Source organism: Hylobates moloch, unplaced genomic scaffold (genome assembly GCF_009828535.3).
Source record: "Hylobates moloch isolate HMO894 unplaced genomic scaffold, HMol_V3 SCAFFOLD_10, whole genome shotgun sequence".
Classification (NCBI taxonomy): domain Eukaryota; kingdom Metazoa; phylum Chordata; class Mammalia; order Primates; family Hylobatidae; genus Hylobates; species Hylobates moloch.
Window position 1 is genome coordinate 30634078 of NW_026652285.1, and position 20530 is coordinate 30654607.

Consider the following 20530-nt stretch of genomic DNA (forward strand, 5'->3'; position numbering starts at 1 on the left):
ATCTGATGTGTTTGAAATTAGCTTAATAACTTCGTTTTCTTTTCGGCTTGGCAACAAGACTCTGAACTTATCTTCATGATTTTTTATGCAATATCCATTGAAGCCAGATCTGAATCTTTGTTTCAGGCTCTAACTTTACAACCTGGCATCACCTGTGATTAACCCTGTTTTGGTGGTTTAGCAAAGAATAATTGAGCTACAAATTCTTGACAGCAGCTCTATCCATCCACATGTCTTTTCACAGGATTTATTTAAAGATATCCAGGAAATCCTTCCTAATATCGGTAGTTGCTATTCTATTTCAGCAAGTTATATGAACCTAAGGATCAAATGAGATCACAGGTCATGCTTACAGATTTGGGTCCCTTGGTAAACAGGTCCAAAGCTAGCTGTAAATTTTGTTAGTGTTATCAGTACCTGTTGACCTTAGATGGCTCCCTGCTTCCTTTCTTTCTTTGCCTCCTTGCCTCTCTCCCTCCCTTCCCTTCCCGCTCTCCCTCCCTCCTTCGATTCCCTCCCTTCTCCTCCCCTCTGCTCCCCTCTCCTTCCCTTCCCTTCCTTTCCTTCCAGAATTCTAAGTAGCTGTGATTTAGTTCTACTTGATTATACATACCAAGAACTAGATTCAGAGGGGACTCCATTTAGGTGACTGAGTTAACGAGCTAATTTTTGTATTTTTGGTAGAGATGGGGTTTCACCATGTTGGCTGGGCTGGTCTCAAACTCCTGACCTCAGGTGATCCACCCACCTGGGCCTCCCAAAGTGCTCGGATTACAGGTGTGAGCCACTGCACCCGGCTGACAATGAAGATTTTACAAATATCTTCTAAATTCATTTTGGGAAAGGCTAGTTTCAGCCCTTTCCAAATGTAACTCGTCTCCTCTGGGGAGCCCTCTCAAATTGATTTAACTTACTCATCCCCCCTTCCTGTCTTGCAGCCTTTGATCATATAGGAACCCATGTGTCATGTTCTGAACCAGTCGGTCTCTAAGGCAGGTGCATAGAGCAGCTGTGCCTGGCTTGCCCTGGAAAGAACAAGTACCATGTGGCAGAAGAATAGGGACGGCCTTGCCAGGCTCTGTGGCCTAGCCCTGGTGGGTTTCCCAGAGATGACTGTGTGAGGAAGGGTGGTATGATTTAGCAGTTTCTCTCAGCTACAGCTCCAAATAGGCTCTAGAAGAGCATCACTCACTGTGGTCACTGTGTCTTCCCCTTACAAAGGGCAGTGAAGGTCTATGGTTCCAACTACAAAAAACAAAAAACAAAAATTAATATCCTATTCCCAGAGTACTATGCAAGCACTTTCAGAGTCATTCTCAGGGCACCATCCAAGCAGACAGGGCCTATTACCAACCCTTACTTATGTAAGAGAAGTAACGTCGCACTACTTCAGTCTCCTGGGCATATCCACCCTCAGCTGGACCTCAGAGCAACTGATCTTGGGCTAGAGTTGGGGACCCGGAGCAAGTAGGTCTTAGTATTTGTGTCTGCACTTGACCTGCCTCTAACCTGGAGGTAATGGCTTGTATTCCCCTTCTGCCACAAGCAATCCCAACAGCTCAAGCCAACCTTCCAACTAGTCATGTGGGGCCTTTTTGGCAGGCTCCTGGCTACACAATACTCACTCACACCATTTTGCACTGGAATAATTTTTATTTTTTTCCTTGGCAAAAAGTCAAGTGCTACATTTTTAAAAACAGAAAATCTCAAACAATCAAACGCATTACCCATTACAGAAGAGGGTCTGGCAATAGTACAAAACATCCTACTGAAGATTTTTTTTTTTTAAATATACAAGTCAGTTTAAAATGATAGAAGTTCTGTGAGAACTAAGAAATCTACAGCCTGTAGTTTAATAATAGAAAAAAAATTAAGACAATTAAAAGATCTATAGCATCCAGCATTTTGCTTAATTCCCTGTTTATAGCACCTATTTCTCTAGGTTCAAAGATGAGAATTCCAGAACCTGTGGTATGTGCTGTGTAACAAGTTAGGGTGGACTTGCTGTCTCTCCTCTCCAGCAGCCCCGCACCATTAAAAGGAGAATATATATATATATATATATATATATTTTTTTTTTTTTTCCCCCAATTTCCCTTCTTACACCCAGAGAAGAGGGGGACAACTGGGAGAGCAAGTTAAAAAACTGGGGTACAGGAATAAATATGACTTTTCCTTTCCCCACAATGGGATGTTGACAGAAAAGCGGAGTATGTGCTTAGAGGAATTCGTGGGTGGGAACACCTGTTATCTTTGACATGATGTGTAAAAATCAGGGAACAAGAGGACATCACAGTCAGCTGCCTGCAAGTTTAAGAACCTCAGACTAAACAGATAGTTCAAGGGAGGAACAGACAAATTACTAATCACATTGATGCTGTTACATGCACAATGATGCTGACTGCAGGCCAGCCTGTCACCATCTCAGGGCTAAGCCAACAGAGTAGGAGGGGTGGCTTCAACCCCAAGTCCCACTGCAGTGAGAAAATGAATATTCCACACATGAAGCACTCACTACACACAGATAAACCCCCTGCTCACCCCCACCTTCTTAGACTTAACCCAATTTAGAAAATAATAGCAAAACCCATTGGGGAGATTAAAGAATGGCAGAGAGGATTCTCCTCAAAGCCAAGGGGACTATGGATGTGAATCTTAGCAGACTTGAGACTCCCAGCTCCAGGCCCCTTTAAAACCAGATCAGGTCTTGAGGGGAAGGAGAGAGAAGCTAGGATGGGGATTCAAGTCCCATGAAGCCTTTTGCAGCCTCTAGAGCTGCACCTGGATGGTGAGTCTGATGTTTTAGGAGTGTGGCTACTGGCTAAGCAGATGTGAGGGTGGGAAGGGGAAGTGACACCAACTTCCCACATGGGGGACACACAAGTGGGAAGACAGGTAGGGCTGGATCACTTTGCAGTCCTGGCACGGGAGGCCCCAGGAAGCCTACAATCTAACTAAAAAGATTTTCCCAGTGGTAATTTCTTTTCCTTTCTGTTTTTACTTCCTATTATCAGTGTTGTTAGACTTTAAAAAACAAGATACAGACTAGTCCCAAAGCTGGACTCTGTGAATAAAGTTGTTTCTTTTATAAATATTTTAATTACAAGTAATCCTCACTCCAGGTAATTTCAGTGACACACAGTACCTACAGGCACACAAGATCACACACACACACGCAGACAAGATCTCTCTCTCTCTCACACACACACACACACACAGCTCTCAAACTTTCACAGAAAGTCTGAGAGCAACCATATAATTATAAAGGAGCCCTACCTCTCAAGAGTGAAGTAAGGGTGAGAAAGACTATGTCATTTCAGCCTAAAGAAGCCAGAGACGGGAGAATGTGTGTCACTTAAAGAAAAATAGGGATTAGCAACGTTTGGTTGAAAAGCCAGAAATAATAAAAGATAGTAAAATTCTGATTATCAAAGGGGAAAACAAAAAACAAAACAACTTTCAGATTTCTGTACAGAGCTTCTTCCTATTAAGTGCCTAAACTATAGGCAAACTTTGGTGTTCCCACTAAAACACAAGAGCCTCACACAATTAGGAAAAAAAAATCAAAAGAAAAAAGGAAACTGAGAATAGAAGTTAGTATAAATCTCTGCATTTGGGGAGTTGTCATTAACTCCAGAGCCCAGCATAGTTTCCATGGAGCCCTGAAGGGAGGGGACCTCCTGCCACAAAGAGTTTTGTTCCGGATGAGTCGTAGCAGTGGGTGTAAACAGCATTGGGGAAGAAGTCAATGTCTGAAAAGTAATTCCTCCAGGTTTCATCATGATTCTACGGGAAGAGAAAGAGACTACAATTAGCACCTCTAGCCATGGGGCAGGAAAGGGGGGAGGAAGGGACAGGAATGCTTTCTGGTCTCCTTAAGGGAACAGGGTTCTACAGGTACAACCTCATGTCAGGAGATTGGCTGGTTGGTTCTCATGGGAATCAGGGCCTCATTTTTCCAACTAAACATTAGAGAAGAACAGAGCAGCTGAAGAATTGCTATACAAGGCTCAGTTCTTCTCAGGAGAGTTAGAACCAAAGTTCTGTTTTCCCTCCACCTGCTAGGCACAGGAGGAAGAACTAAACACTTGAATAATTCACTGGAGGTGGGGTGCAGTGGTTCATGGCTGTAATCCCAGAATTTTTTTTTTTTTTTTTTTTTGAGACGGAGTCTCGCTCTGTCGCCCAGGCTGGAGTGCAGTGGCGCAATCTCGGCTCACTGCAAGCTCCGCCTCCCAGGTTCACGCCATTCTCCTGCCTCAGCCTCCCAAGTAGCTGGGACTACAGGCTCCCGCCACTACGCCCAGCTAATTTTTCTGTATTTTTAGTAGAGACGGGGTTTCACCTGTTAGCCAGGATGGTCTCGATCTCCTGACCTCGTGATCCACCCGCCTCGGCCTCCCAAAGTGCTGGGATTACAGGCGTGAGCCACCGTGCCCGGCCCAGTAATCCCAGAATTTTAGGAGGCCAAGGTGAGAGAATCACTTGAGCCCAGGAGTTTAAGACCAGCCTGGGCAACATGGCGAGACCCCATCTCTACTAAAAAAAATAAATTAGCCAGGCACAGTGCATATGCCTGTGGTCCCAGCTACTTGGGAGGCTGAGGCAGGAGGACTGCTTGAACCCAGGAGTTCAAGGCTACATACAGTAAGCTATGATCACACCACTACACTCCAGCCTAGGCAACAGAGTGACCCTGTCTCAAAAAAAAAAAAAAACAAAAAACAACTCGCTGACAGCTGTGGTGGGAGGTTCCTTATCCTCTTATCCTTCTTGCTCTATTACGGCTTGGGGAAAATCCTAAGTCTACCAGTGTGTTTTACTGGGCCTCAGTTTTCCCACAGACAATGTGCAGACATAAAAGCAAAATCAGGAGGAAGTCTTTTCCTGTTCCAATGAGTGCCTCTTACTAGTGAAAAAGTATGAGTAGATGGTGTGTCAGTGGGGGCTGAGGGGTAGAGGAAGATAATTTTTCTGTTACTGTGTAGCAGTCATCTCAGGCAGGGGCTTACTCACCAGCCAGCCTTTGCCAGTGGTTAGTTTCAGATTCTCCCCTGCTAGTCTGGGCTTGGACCCATAACAAGCTGAGAGCCTCTCTTCCAGAAATCTCTGAGCTCGGATGTCATAGAACAGCAGGGAGCCCTGCCCTGTTCCCACAGTGATGATGTGCTCATAGAAACTCACTGACCGGATTCCTGAAAGAGAGAAAAGTAAAAGGCAGTGAGGCGGGAGAGAATATTTGCTCGACTGTCTGCTAGCCTGAATTTCTCCAACACTGAGTTTTCAATGTCCACCCCGCTCCCCTCCACCCGCCCCACAAAGTATCAGACAGTGTTTTCCCAGTGGCAAGTTAGCTCATGCAAAAGCAGAGAGAATCCTGATGCCATCCTGCCTATCCACACACTAACAGAAACCATTCAAGAAGCCTTGGAAAAGTGTCAGATTCCCAATGATGCTCAAGATGCTTTTGGCTGAAGACCATAAGTGCTCAGAACTTCCTTGCTTCCTCTCAACTCACTCCGGAATCAGCTTTCCTAACTCTAAGCTTTTCTCCATCATGTTTCCAACCTACACTGCAACTCAAGGTAATCTGCATATTTATAAATCATTAAGTCATCAACGATTCCTTATATTTGACCTAAAACCACTACTGTGGCAAATGCAAGATGTCTTTTTTTATTTTTTGAGATGGAGTCTCGCTCTGTTGCCCAGGCTGGAGTGCAATGGCGTGATCTTGGCTCACTGCAACCTCTGCCTTCTGGGTTCAAGCGATTCTCCTACCTTAGCCTCCCAAGTAGCTGGGATTACAGGCTCCCGCCACCACACTCAGCTAATTCTTGCATTTTCAGTAGAGACAGGGTTTCACCATGTTGGCCAGGCTGGTCTTGAACACCTGACTTCAACTGATCCACCTCAGCCTCCCAAAGTGCTGGGATTATAGGCATGAGCCACCGTGCCCGGCCACAATGCAAGAAGTCTTTATCTAGTATTAGGTGTTTTGAAAGTGGCAAAAAGCCCAGAACTTAAATACCCAAAGATGTTTAAGACAAGTCATGTAATTACTTTAGATCACAAGGAAAACACATCTGCTGTATTTGGGGATCAAATCAGTGCTTGGGATATGAAGATGTCTCTTGGCACAGAAGAACTGGATAATATTTGTGGAACCAGTATTTCCTTATTAGGTATGAAAGTTACCCCCATTAAACAGTACCAAAAATCTCTTAAAACTTTTCACTGCATACATTATTACAGCCAAACCTATTTAGTCTTTTCTCTTTTTTTTTTGAGCTCTGTTGCCAAAGCTGGAGTGCTGTGGCACAATCCTGGCTCACTGCAACCTCCGCCTCCCAGATTCAAGTGATTCTCCCGCCTCAACCTCCCAAGTAGCTGGAACTACAGGCACCCGCTACGACCTCCAGCTAATTTTTTTTGTATGTTTAGTAGAGACGGGGTTTCACCATGTTGATCAGGCTGGTCTTGAACTCCTGACCTCAGGTGATCCACCTGCCTCAGGCTCCCAAAGTGCTGGGATTACAGGCATCAGCCACCGTGCCCGGCCCTATTTATTCCTTTCTCTACTACTCTCATTATACATTATTCTTTGTTCTAAAATATAAGCATTTTAACTATAATTAAGAACAAATAGGCCAGGTGCGGTGGCTCAAGCCTGTAATCCCAGTTCTTTGGGAGGCCCAAGGCGAGTGGATCACTTGAGGTCAGGAGTTCAAAACTAGTCTGGCCAACATGGTAAAACTCCATCTCCACTAAAGACACAAAAATTAGCTGGGCGTGGTGGTACGCGCCTGTAGTCCCAGCTACTCAGGAGGCTAAGGCAGGAGAATCGCTTGAACCTGGGAGACAGAGGGTGCAGTGAGCTGAGATCACACCACTCCACTCCAGCCTAGGTGACAGAGCAAGACTCATCTCAACAGCAACAACAACAACAAAAAAGAAATGGTTGGGCACAGTGGCTCATGCCCGTAATCCCTGTAATCTTAGAACATACTTTGGGAGACTGAGGTGGGTGGTTCAAGAGTTTGAGACAACTCTGGGCAACATGATGAGAACCTGTCTCTAAAAAAATACAAAAATTAGCTGAATGAGGTGGTGGATGCTTATAGTCCCAGCTACTCGGGAGGTGGGAGGACTGCTTGAGCCTGGCAGGTGGAAGCTGCAGTAAGCCGAGATTGCGCCACTTTCCTCCAGCCTGGCCGATAGAGTGAAGACCCTGTCTTCAAAAAAAAAAAAAAAAAAAAAACCCAAAAACCCCAAACAAAAGCTACTTTGCAGTATCTGCACAGGAATAAACACTACTTGAAAAAGAGAGGGTGAACTGTAATCCATAGTGTGCCTTTTAGGACTCTCAGGATAACACAGCCATATTTTTTGCATGAGAAATGGGATAAAGTGAGATACAAGATAAAGTGAGAAACGGGATAAAGTGAGGTAAAGAAAATACAATTTGTTAAGTTGGATTCTGGTCCCTAGCTGTTCCCCCATCAAGCTGTGTGATGCTGGGCAAGTTATTTAGCTGGCTGTAGGTCTTATATGTAAAACTATCTTTTCTCATCTGCTTCCCACAGGGTTCTTGGTATGATGAAATGGGATGTCAGAAAAAGGTATTTTGAAACCTTCAAAGTACACTAGAATAAGTCTTTTTTCCCTCTTCAATAAAGAATGAGGGTGCTCTTACAGAGAATATGTTATAAAAGATTTGAGGTGGAAGCTTAATTTACTCGGTCAGAACTAAACTTAGTATTTTCTTCAGCCTTATTGAGGTTTGTCATACAATATACAGCACATAAAGTATACAATTTGAGGTTCTGACATATGTATATATCCATGACATCATAACCACAATCTACATAATGAACATACTCATTACCCTGAGGTTTCCTCATGCCCTTTGTAAACTTTCTCCTTATCCCACCATGCCACATCTTAGCATAAATAGAATTTTAGTTCAGGCAGGACCACAGCAAAAAAATTACCACAGGATAGAAAGTAGGGTTCTCGGCCAAGTGCAGTGGCTCATGCCTGTAATCTCAGCACTTCAGGAGGCTGAGGCGGGCAGATCACAAGGTCAAGAGATCAAGGCCATCCTGGCCAATATGGTGAAACCCCGCCTCTACTAAAAATACAAAAATTAGCTAGGCGTGTTGGTGTGTGCCTGTAGTCCCACCTACTCGGGAGGCTGAGGCAGGAGAATCACTTGAACTCGGAAGGCAGAGGTTGCAGTGAGCTGAGATCGCGCCACTGCACTCCAGCCTGGTGACGGAGCAAAACTCTGTCTCAAAAAAAAAAAAAAAATAGAGCTTTCTAAAAGAATATGGAAACTACTAACTAATATCCTGACTGGTGGCTCCCAACAAAGGCTTCTGTGGCCACACATTTGTCTGTAGTGTTTGAAAGTCTAGTGCCCTTTTGTGTCACTCTCCCCACACCCTTTTTTTTTCTTTTTGAGACAGAATTTCGCTCTCATTGCCCAGGCTGGAGTGCAATGGTGCGATCTCAGCTCACCGCATCCTCCGCCTCCCAGGTTCAAGCAATTCTCCTGCCTCAGCCTCCCGAGTAGCTGGGATTACAAGCATGCGCCACTGCGCCCGGCTAATTTTGTATTTTTAGTAGAGACGGGGTTTCTCCATATTTATTGGTCAGGCTGGTCTCAAACTCCTGACCTCAGGTGAACCGCCTGCCTCGGCCTCCCAAAGTGCTGGGATTACAGGCATAAGCCACCGCACTTAGCCGTCGCTCCCCTTTTTGAACACACTTCCATATGTTCCATACAGAGCACTATACCTGTTTGGAAACCAACAAAGAAACTGAAAGTCAGAACCCATATGCAGTGCAGCTGTAGGCCTGAGGTGCACACAGGGACTCTTACCACTGCCTCGCTCCCTGGAACAGACAGACTTGACGTTGTATGATGGCTGCCGTGGATCTAAGAAGGAGACATGAGCTTGGGAGCCCACTGCATAAACTGACCATTCACTACCATAGGCCAGACACACATTCTCACGGCAATATGGCAGTTTGGTAGAGAGGAGCTGAAAATAGAGGAGAGATATAACCATGGCATCAGCAGAGAGGGTAAGGCAGGGATATTGTTTCTGGACTCCCATCTACAAAAGCCACATAAAATCAAGCCCTGATTACAGAAATAACACTCTGTTCCACCCCTAGGTATACAGGAGAAAGAGGAGGTGACTGTTAATAAACAGTAAGACCTAGATACTGAAGGAGACAGGTTGGGGAAAAGGTAAATCTGGAATAAATAATCAGAAGTAGCTGGAAAGGCCAAGGACTTTCTTGGTAGGCTGTTTCAACTATTCAGGTTGTTTCTGGGAATCGCTCCAGGGCACTAAAGCCATGGTCCCACTCTGTTCTGTCTGCCAGGAAGGGCCACCTCAGTGTTTTCAGATAAAGAGGCTGATCTCTGGCTACCCCCAGCTCACCTTCCCACCTGAATGGGAATTGTTTGCTATAGAAAGCACACCCATGTGATTAGCTTAATCCCAGATAACCCACATCAGCCTTAACCCTGGGTCTTTGTCAGTTAGCAAATCCTCAGTGGGTGCATACTACACATAAGACAGCATACAAGGTCAGTGGAGCTCAAAGGCTATTGTGACATGAAGGAATCACTAATTCCTGGAATCCTGCTTCCTTTTGCAAAGTCCTCTAGGATAAGAAGAAGACAAAAAGCTGGGCGTGGTGGCTAACACCTGTAATCTCAGCACTTTGGGAGGCTGAGGCAGGCAGATCACCTGAGGTCAGGAGTTTGAGACCAGGCTGGCCAACCTGGTGAGACACTGTCTCTACTAAAAATACAAAAAATTAGCTAGGGGTAGTGGTGCATGCCTGTAATCCCAGCTACTCAGGAGGCTGAGGCAGGAGAATCACTTAAACCTGGGAGGCAGAGGTTGCAGTGAGCCAAGATCGTGCCACTGCATTCTAGCCTGGGCAACAAAGTGAGACTCTGTCTCAAAAAAAAAAAAAAAAAAAAAAGACAAATGATTCACAAGTAGGTTTAACTCTATGTAAAGGTTGCTTGTTGAATCTCCCTTATCCAAAAGGCTTGTGACTACAAATGTTTTGAATTTCAGATTTCTCTAGATTTTTTTTTTCTTTTTTGAGACGGAGTCTTGCACTGTCGCCCAGGCTGCAGTACAGTGGCGCGATCTCGGCTCACTGCAAGCTCCACCTCCTGGGTTCACACCATTCTCCTGGGTTCATACCATTCTCCTGCCTCAGCTTCCTGGGTAGCTGGGACTACAGGTGCCCGCCACCACGCCTGGCTAATTTTTTGTATTTTTAGTAGAGACGGGGTTTCACCATGTTAGCCAGGATGGTCTCGATCTCCTGACCTTGCGATCCGCCCTCCTTGGCCTCCCAAGGTGCTGGGATTATAGGCGTGAGCCATCACACCCGGCCCAGATTTTTAAATATCTACATATACGTAATGAGCTATCTTGTCATTACAAGATAGCTTAGACTTGATGGCACCCAAGTCTAACCACAAAATTCATTTATGTTTCATATACATCTTATACACATAGACTGAAGGTAATTTTATGCAATATTTTAAATAATTTTCTGCATTAAACAATGTTTGGTACACTGACCCGTCAGAAAGCAAAGGTGTCTGGTGTGAAATTTTCCATTTGTGGCATTGTGTTGGTGCTCAAAAAGTTTTGGACTTTGGAGCGTTTTTTTTTTTTTTTTTTTTTTGAGATAGGGTCTCGCTCTGTCACCCAGGCTGGAGTGCAGTGGCAAAATTACGGCTCACTGCAGCCGTGACCTCCTCGGCTCAAGTGGTCCTCCCGCCTCAGCACCGCCACCCTCCAGTAGCTGGGAATACAGGCATATGCCACAACGTATGGCTAATTTTTAAATTTTTTTGCAGAGATAGGGTCTGTGTTGCCCAGGCTAGTTTTGAACTCCTGGGCTCAAGCAATCATCCTGCTTCAGCCTCCCAAAGTGTTGGGATTGGCATAAGGCATTGTGCCCAACTGGATTTTGGAGCATTCTGGATTAGGGATGATCAATTTGTACTGTAAATTAAGTCTATTTTCTCATTACCTTACATGATTATTTCAGAGATGGTTTATCTTAATTTGATCAATCTTCAATTGCCAAAGGTTCCTAACACTTAGGTTTTCCTTCCCTTACAGCATGCCAAGTAGTCATCAATCTATAAAGAAATACTTAAATGCATTGTTGAGGAGGACTGCTAGTCAAAGGAGCCTCTCAGGAAGCTTATGCAACATGAAAGAATCACCCTGTCTTACTCTTTAAAAGACTTTCCTGCAAGAGAGGCATACCAGACTCAAAATTTCATGTACTGTGCAAAAACATGCCCAGGCCTTTGGAGAACTGGTCTTTTATTTATTTATTTTTATTTTACTTTATTTTATTTTTTTTGAGACGGAGTCTCGCTCTGTCACCCAGGCTGGAGTACAGTGGCGCGATCTCGGCTCACTGCTAGCTCTGCCTCCCAGGTTCACGCCATTCTCCTGCCTCAGCCTCTCCGAGTAGCTGGGACTACAGGCGCCCGCCACCACGCCCGGCTAATTTTTTGTATTTTTCGTAGAGACGGGGTTTCACCGTGGTCTCGATCTCCTGACCTCGTGATCCGCCCGCCTCAGCCTCCCAAAGTGCTGGGATTACAAGCGTGAGCCACCGCGCGAGAACTGGTCTTTTAAACAAGAATTGAGACCAGGTGCAATGGCTCATGCCTGAATGCCCAGCACTTCGGGTGACCAAGGTGGGAGGATCACTTGAGGTCAGGAGTTCAAAACCAGCCTGGGAAACATAGTGAGACTCTGTCTCTACAAAAAATTAAAACAAAACAAAACAAAACAAAACCAACCAGATGGGTGTGGTAACACATGCCCATAGTCTCAGCTACTTGGGAGAGTGAGGCAAGAGGATCGCTTATGCCCAGGAGTTCAAGGCTGCACTGATCTGTGAGCCATGACTGCACTCCAACTTGGGTGACACAGTGAGACCCTATATTTATTGTCTTTAAAAATAAAAATACCAACCTGACCAACATGGTGAGACCACGTTCCTACTAAAAATACAAAAAAAATCTGGGCATGTTGGCAGACGCCTATAATCCCAGCAGCTACTCAGGTGGCTGAGGCACAAGAACTGGTTGAACCCAGGAGGCAGAGGTTGCAGTGAGCCGAGATTGCACCACTGCACTCCAGCCTGGGCATCAGAGCGAGACTCTGTCTCAAAAATAAATAAATAGATAAAATAAACATGAATGAAAAATCTCAGCAAGAATTACAGTTTTGTTTTTTTTTTTTTTTGAGACGGAGTCTCGCTCTGTCGCCCCGGCTAGAGTGCAGTGGCGCAATCTCGGCTCACTGCAAGCTCCGCCTCCCAGGTTCACGCCATTCTCCTGCCTCAGCCTCTCCGAGTAGCTGGGGCTACAGGCGCCCGCCACCAAACCCGGCTAATTTTTTTGTATTTTTAGTAGAGACGGGGTTTCACCGTGGTCTCGATCTCCTGACCTCGTGATCCGCCCGCCTCGGCCTCCCAAAGTGCTGGGATTACAAGCGTGAGCCACCGCGCCCGGCCTAAGAATTACAGTATTTTAACTGTAAGGTGAATTATTAGGTAAAACCACAAAATCATGTTCATCACACCTTAGATAGTGTATTTTCAGCCTTCCAGAGATGAAAGTAGCCATCCAGAGACACTGCTCCCAGTTCCTACAAGAGCAATGAAAACCAGGTTATATTATCATCTATAGCAACTAGTGTACGACAATAAGCAGGCGAGGATTCTAAGGTCAGGGTCCTTTACTCCTGTCTCGGGATGATTCCAGCAGAGGTGCCAGTAATTATTAGACCATTAGTTCACCCTACAGAACCTAGCTGAATGGCATATTAAATTGAGGCTGCCAGCAATAACACAGGCACCCATGGTTGAAAAACTCCTCACTATGCTATCACTCCCTCAACATCCTGTTGGAGAGTTAAAGCAGGGCACACATGTGAAGGACAGTTTCATAATCTAGTGTGAGAATTTCTATAAGTGAAGAGTCTAATCTAGGAGAGATGAATCTACCCTTAGGCCATAAATATAGATGGGATAAGAGGCTCAGGGAACTACCCTTCAAACTGCGGCCTGATTCAGATATTGGAGAAGCCTTTCTCTGGCTCTGGGTATATATTCTGACACTGCTTTTTTTTTTTTTTTTTTTCGAGATGGAGTCTTGCTCTGTCACCCAGGCTGGAGTGCAGTGGCGCAATCTTGGGTCACTGCAACCTCCGCCTCTCAGGTTCATGTAATTCTCCTGCCTCAGCCTCCTGAGTAGCTGGGAATACAGGCATATGCCACCATGCCCGGCTAATTTTTTTGTATTTTCAGTAAAGATGGGGTTTTATCATGTTGGCCCAGGCTAGTCTCAAACTCATGACCTTGTGATCTGCCTGCCTCGGCCACCAAAAGTGCAGGGATTACAGGTGCGAGTCACTGCACCTGGGCGACACTCTGCTTTTATTAAAACCTCAGCATCAGATTTGACTCGATAAGATAAGACTTAGTGGAAATGTGAAGAGAAAGTAGGCAGTAAAGAATACTGGCCAGGCGTGGTGCCTCACGCCTGTAATCCCAGCACTTTGGGAGGCCAAGGAGAGCGGATCGACTGAGGTCAGGAGTTCGAGACCAGCCTGGCCAACATGGTGAAACTCCGTTTCTACTAAAAATACAAAATTAGCCATGTGTAGCGGTGCATGCCTGTAGTCTCAGCTACTTGAGAATCTGAGGCAGAAGAACTGCTTGAACCTGGGAGGCGGAGGTTGCTGTGAGCTGAGATCGCGCCACTGCACTCCTGCCTAGGTGACAAGAGCAAAACACAGTCTCAAAAAGAAAAAAAAAAAAGGAAAGAATACCAAAGAGGAAAAAAGTGATTGTTTTCAGAAGCAGGTATGAAAATCATGCCCGGAATAGAGCACCTGCAAAGGCATGTGCAAATGAGAGACAGTCAAATCAGGGTGGCCCGAGGGGAATTCTGTGAGGCTGACCCACAAATATAGACCACGCAGAGAAATACTGCAGAGACCAATTGAAGGGGTGGGTTTCAGAGCCTCAGTTATAATTTCTCACCAGCATCACTCAGCCTTTAAGAGGTGTTCTGTGGGCTCAGAACCATGCTATGTAGCAAGCACTGATGGGGAAGGAAAAAGGAGTGCATATCCCAAGACATAAGCAAGAGGAATAGACGTCACGGATCCCTATACAAGTTCATACCTTGTTCTTGTTGTTGAAGGCCAGAGCCCGAACCTTGCAGTTGTCAGGGTTTGTGTCTTCTTTGGGGATGTCCTTTAAGGCCTTGTGAGTGATGTGTGCATACACAGGGACCCGTGACACATTGTGTCTCGCATCACTTTTAGTCAAAACATCATCTGTCACCTCCCAGAGTCCCATAGAACCATCACGTGAGCCTGCAGGGCCAGGAGAACACAGATGTCAGATATACCCACCCCTCTATGGGAAATCCCACAGATGCCAAAGAGGGCTTTCATAGTCTAGCTGTTTGTGCATCATCCTCATATGTGCTGAAGCTTGGCCAGATGGCCCACCCTAAACACAGAGCAGTAGGCATTTTAATAGCTACATTAAGAGGATTATTCACCTAAGGTCTAGGCATTAAAATATAACTTTTAAGTTTGACATGGTTGTTGAAATTTATTTTTTATTATTATTATTTTTTGAGACAGAGTCTCACTTTGTCACCCAGGCTGGAGTGCAGTGGTGCAATCTCAGCTCACTGCAACCTCCGTCTCCTGGGTTCAAGCGATTCCCGTGCCTCATTCTCCCGAGTAGCTGGGATTACAGGTGCCTGCTCCATGCCCGGCTATTTTTTTTGTATTTTTAGTAGAGACGGGGTTTTACCATGTTGCCCAAGCTGGTCTTGAACTCCTGAGTTCCAGCGATCAGCCTGCCTTGGCCTCCCAAAGTGCTAGGATTACAGGTGTGAGCCACCACACCTGGCCTGCTTTTTTTTTTTGAGACACAGTCTCGCTCTATCGCGCAGGCTGGAGTGCAGTAGCACAATCTTGGCTCACCGCAACCTCGGCCTCCTGGGTTCTAGCGATTCTCCTGCCTCAGCCTCCCAAGTAGCTGAGATCACAGGCACATGCTACCATGCCCTGCTAATTCTTTTTATTTTTGAAATGGAGTCTTGCTGTGATGCCTAGGCTGGAGGCGCAATCTTGGCTCACTGCAACCTCCGCTACCCAGGTTCAAGTGATTCTCCTGCCCCAGCCTGTAGCTGAGACTACAGGCGCGTGCCACCACGCCCAGCTAATTTTTGTATTTTTAGTAGAGACGGGGTTTCACCATATTGGCCAGGCTGGCCTCGAACTCCTGACCTCAAGTGATCCACCTGCCTCAGCCTCTCAAAGTTCTGGGATTACAAGGCATGAGCCACCGTGCCTTACTCGAAATTTTTTAATGAGAATTTTATACATTTTGATAAAGCTCACTAATTTTCTTTTTTCTTTTTCCCCTTTTTTTGGAGATGAAGTCTCGCTCTGTCACCCAGGCTGGAGTGCAATGGCGTGATCTTGGCTCACTGCAACCACCACCTCCCGGGTTCAAGCGATTCTCCTGCCTCAGCCTCCCAAGCAGTTGGGACTACAGGCACACATCACCACGCCTGGCTAATTTTTGTATTTTTAGTAGAGACGGGGTTTCACCATGCTGGCCAGGCTGGTGTCGAACTCCTGACCTCGTGAACCACCCGCCTCAACCTCCCAAAGTGCTGGGATTACAGGCGTGAGCCAGTGCACCTGGTCAAAGCTTAGTAATTTTCTATGCCAAATGTTTAGGTCTCTCGGCATGCATCCACAGCTGACTTTTAGTGGGCAGTAGGGCTTGGGAGCCCTCCCCTCTAGAACAGTGGTGCTTAACCTTTTTTGAGCCTTTTGAGCCTTGGACCCCCTTATGTCTCTCTTTTTTTAGAGACAGGGTCTCACTTTGGGGCTCAGGGTAGACAGGGCAATAGTGGCACAATCATAGCTCACTGCAGGCTCAACTTCCTGGGCCTAAGTGGTCCTCCTGCCTCAGCCTCCTGAGTAGCTATGCACCCCCATGACTGGCTTTTTTTTTTTTTTTTGAGATGGAGTCTCGCACTGTCGCCCAGGCTGGAGTGCAGTGGTGCGATCTCGGCTCACTGCAAGCTCCGCCTCCTGGGTTCATGACATTCTCCTGCCTCAGCCTCCTGAGTAGCTGGGACTACAGGGGCCCGCCACCACGCCTGGCTAATTTTTTGTATTTTTAGTAGAGACAGGGTTTCACTGTGTTAGCCAGGATGGTCTCGATCTCCTGACCTTGTGATCCGCCTGCCTCAGCCTCCCAAAGTGCTGGGATTACAGGAGTGAGCCACCGTGCCCAGCCTTTTTTTTTTTTAAATACAAGGCCTCACTCTGTTGCCCACGCTGGAGTGCAGTGGTGCAATCTCAGCTCATCGCAACCTCCACCTCCTGAGCACAAGTGATCCTCTCACCTCAGCCTCCTGAGTAGCTGTGACTACAGGCACGCCCTACCACACCTGGCAAATTTTTGCATTTTTTTTGTATAGACAGGGTTTTGTCATATTGCCCAGCCTTGTCTTAAACACCTGGGCTCAAGTGATCTAGGTGCCTCATCCTGTCAAAGTGTTGGGATTACAGGTATGAGCCACCAAGCCTAGCCTTATTTTTTTTATTATTTTTTTTTTTTTTTGAGACAGAGTCTTGCTCTGTCGCCCAGGCTGGAGTGCAGTGGCGCGATCTCGGCTCACTGCAAGCTCCTCCTCCCGGGTTCACGCCATTCTCCTGCCTCAGCCTCTCCGAGTAGCTGGGACTACAGGCGCCCGCCACCACGCCCGGCTAATTTTTTGTATTTTTGGTAGAGACGGGGTTTCACCGTGGTCTCGATCTCCTGACCTCGTGATCCGCCCGCCTCAGCCTCCCAAAGTGCTGGGATTACAAGCGTGAGCCACCGCGCCCGGCAAGCCTAGCCTTATTTTTTAAATTTTTTTTGTAGAGATGGGGGTCTCAATTTGTTGCCAAGGCTAGTTTTGAACCCCTGGCCTAAAGTGATCCTCATACCTCAGCCTCTCAAAGTGCTAGGATTAAAGGCGTGAGCCACCATACCCAGACTAGGCCTCTTTTTCTAGAAAATTACCCAAAAACACCACATTTTACATTCAATTTCAGGGAGATCCATGGATTTCCTGAAATCCGTGGGCTTTCCATGAACCCACAGGGACCACAAACCCTCCCCAACCTTTTTTTTTTTTTTTTTAATGAGACAGGTTCTGGCTCCGTCACCCAAGCTGGAGTGCAATAACATGATTATGGCTCATTGCAGCCTCAACCTCCTGGGCTTCAGCAATTCTCCTGCCCCAGCGTCCCAAATAGCTGGGTCTACAGGCATGTATCCTCATGCCCAGGTAATTTTTTATTTTTATTTTTTTGTAGAAATGGGGTCTCACTATGTTACCCAGGCTGGTCTTGGACTCCTGACCTCAAACTCCTGCTTCAGTCTCTCAAAATACTGGGACTACAAGTGTGAGCCACTGTGCCCAGCCACAATTCCTTTATTATTTATTTATTTATTTATTTTGGTTGGGGGACAGAGTTTCATTCTTGTTGCCCAGGCTGGAGTGCAATGGCACGATCTTGGCTCACCGCAACCTCTGCCTACTGGGTTCCAGTGATTCCCCTACCTCAGCCTTCCGAGTAGCTGGGATTACAGGCATGTGCCACCACACCCGGCTAATTTTGTATTTTTAGTAGAGATGGGGTTTCTCCATATTGGTCAGGCTGGTCTTGAACTCCTGACCTCAGATGATCCGCCCTCCTCAGCCTCCCAAAGTGCAAGGATTACCGGCGTGAGCCACTGCACCCGGCCCACAATCCTTTTATTAAGAATGACTGTTCTAGACTGTTCTTTATTAAGAATTACTGCTCACACCTGTAATCCCAGCAACTTGGGAGGCTGAGGCAGGTGGACCGCCGGAGCTCAAGAGTTTGAGACCAGCCTGAGCAACATGGCAAAACCCCATCTCTACCAAAAATACAAAAAATTAGCTAGGCGTGGTGGTGCACGCCTGTGGTCCCAGCTACTCAGGAGGCTGAACTGGGAGGATAGCTTGAGCCTGGGAAGTAGAAGTTGCAGTGAGCTCAGATTGTGCCACAGACTCCAACCTGGGTGACAGAGTGAGACCCTGTCTCAAAAAAAAAAAAAAAGATAATAATGACGACTATTCTAGGCTGGGTACAGTGGTATATGCCTTTAATCCCAGCACTCTGGGAGGCTGGGTAACATGGCAAAACCCTGTCTCTACAAAAAATACAAAATTAGCCAGGCATGGTGGCACAAACCTGTAATACCAGCTACCCGGGAGGCTGATGTGGGAGGGTCACTGGAGCCTGGAGAGGTCAAGGGTGCAGTGAGCTGGGATCACACCACCAATCTAGGCAACAGAGTAAGACCCTGCCTCCAAAAAAAAACAAAACAAAAGAATGACTGTTTTACATAAAATGAATGCTTAAAAAGATAAATCAGTTTTCTTAGCAAACAATAATAAAGCACTTAAAAACCCAGGCCAGACAGGGTGGCTCACGTCTGTAACCCCAGAACTTTGGGAGGCTGAGGCAGGCAGATAACGAGGTCAGGAGTTTGAGACCAGCCTGACCAACATGGTGAAACCCTGTCTCTACTAAAAATACAAAAATTAGTCGGGCGTGTGCCTGTAATCCGTTACTCAGGAGGCTGAGGCAGGAGAATTGCTTGAACCCAGGAGACGGAGGTTGCAGTGAGCCGAGATCACACCACTGCACTCCAGCCTGGATGACAGAGACTCCATCTCAAAACAAACAAACAAACAACAACAACAAAAAACAAGAACACTTTTCTGTGAATTGAGCCCTGAACATACTGTTGGTGGCAAGCTAAAATGGTATCTTTCTAGAGTACAACTGAGCAACCTGCAGCAAGGAAATTTTATATTCCTGGCTGGGTGCAGTGGCTCACGACTGTAATCCCAACACTTTGGGAAGCTTAGGCAGGCAGATCGCTTGAGGCCAGGAGGTCGAGACCAGCCTGGGCAAATGTCGAAACACCATCAGTACAAAAAAATACAAAAAACTAGCCAGGCATGGTGGCACATGCTTGTAGTCCCAGCTACTCAGGGACAGGGGTTGGGTGCTGAGACAGGAGGACTGTTTGAGACTGGGAGGTCAAGGCTGCAGTGAGTCATGATCATGCCACTGTACTCCATCCTAGGTCACAAGAGCGAGATCTTAACTCCAAAAAAAAAAAAGAGAAACAACAGCTGGGTGCAGTGGCTCATGCCTGTAATCTCGGCACTTTAGGAGGCCGAGGCGGGTGGATCATGAGGTCAGGAGTTCGAGACCACCCCAGCGAACATGTTGTAAGCCATCTCTACTAAAAAGACAAACCAGCCAGGCGTGGTGGCACGCGCCTGTAGTCCCAGCTACTCAGAAGGCTGAGGCAGAAAAATCGCTTGAATCTGGGAGGCGGAAGTTGCAGTGAGCTAAGACATGGCCACTGCACTCCAGCTGGGCGACAGAGGAGGACTCCGTCTCAAAAAAAAAGAGAAACAAACAAAAATAAAAGTTTATATTCCCATTCAGAAACAATCCACTATCACAATACCCATATACAAAGATGTTTATTCAGAACACTCAGTATGTTCAACAATAGGGTTATATTATATCCATAAAATGGAGTATCAAGAAATTGTGTTTTAGGCTGGGCATAGTGGCTCATGCCTGTAATACCAGCACTTCGAGAGGCTGAAGTGGGAGGATCGCTTGAGCCTAGGAGTTCAACAGCAGCCCAGACAACAAAGCGAGACCCAGTCTCTATAAAAAATAGAAATAATTAACTGGGTGTGGTGATGTGTGCCTGTAGTCCCACCTACTTGAGGGGATCTCTTAATCCTGGGAGTTCGAGGTTGCAGTGAGCAATAGTCACACACTGCACTCCAGCCTAGGTAACAGAGTGAGACCCTGTCTCAACAACAACAACAACAACAACAACAACAACAATGAAAATGTGTTTTAAAATTCTTTTTCCAGTAAAGTTATTTGCCAGTTCTCCTTTGAGACCAAGAAGGTGCCCTTCCCACACTGCTAATCTCCTGAACACCTCATAGAAAAAAACATCTAGGCGGGGCGCAGTAGCTCACGCCTGAAATTGCAGCACTTTGGGAGGCCGACGCAGGCAGATCACTTGAAGTCAGGAGTTTGAGACCAGCCTGGCCAACATGGTGAAACCCTGTCTCTCCTAAGAATACAAAAATTAGCCAGGCACAGTGGCACGCACCTGTAGTCCCAGCTACTTGGGAGGCCGAGGCAAGAGAAGTGTTTGAACCTGGGAGGCAGAGGTTGCAGTGAGCCAAGATGCACTCCAGCCTGGGCGACAGAGTGAGAATCTGTCTCAAAAATTAAAAAAAAAAAAAGAAAAAAACATCTAAAATGACAGACACATC

General features: G+C 46.3%; 2 protein-coding genes across 13 annotated transcripts in view; one reads left to right on the forward strand and one right to left on the reverse strand.

Moving 5' to 3' along the window:
• Positions 1–20530, reverse strand: part of DCAF12 (DDB1 and CUL4 associated factor 12) — a 124906-nt gene that overhangs the window by 79347 nt on the left and 25029 nt on the right. The window contains exons 5-10 of one of the 2 annotated variants that reach the window (XR_009215068.1): positions 14272–14465; positions 12663–12728; positions 8888–9050; positions 5017–5195; positions 3277–3786; positions 1193–1245 (exon numbers count right to left, since the gene is read on the reverse strand). Coding sequence is in view for 1 of the 2 variants with exons in the window: in XM_032163991.2 (XP_032019882.1) it covers positions 3628–3786; positions 5017–5195; positions 8888–9050; positions 12663–12728; positions 14272–14465 (761 nt within the window). In the remaining variant the exon portion in view is untranslated. Of the gene's footprint in view, positions 1–1192; positions 1246–3276; positions 3787–5016; positions 5196–8887; positions 9051–12662; positions 12729–14271; positions 14466–20530 lie in introns of those variants that run through there. The other variant, XM_032163991.2, reaches the window with a different exon arrangement.
• The window catches only part of EFCAB13 (EF-hand calcium binding domain 13), an 83885-nt gene that overhangs the window by 41611 nt on the left and 21744 nt on the right, over positions 1–20530 (forward strand). For 5 of the 11 annotated variants that reach the window (XM_058444745.1, XM_058444735.1, XM_058444743.1 and 2 more), the window contains one exon: positions 5411–5585. The exons of 1 other annotated variant lie outside the window; for it this stretch is intronic. In XM_058444745.1, coding sequence (XP_058300728.1) covers positions 5411–5475 — 65 coding nt within the window. In that variant the 3' untranslated portion in view covers positions 5476–5585. 5 more of the 11 variants (XM_058444736.1, XM_058444741.1, XM_058444737.1 and 2 more) reach the window with 5 other exon arrangements.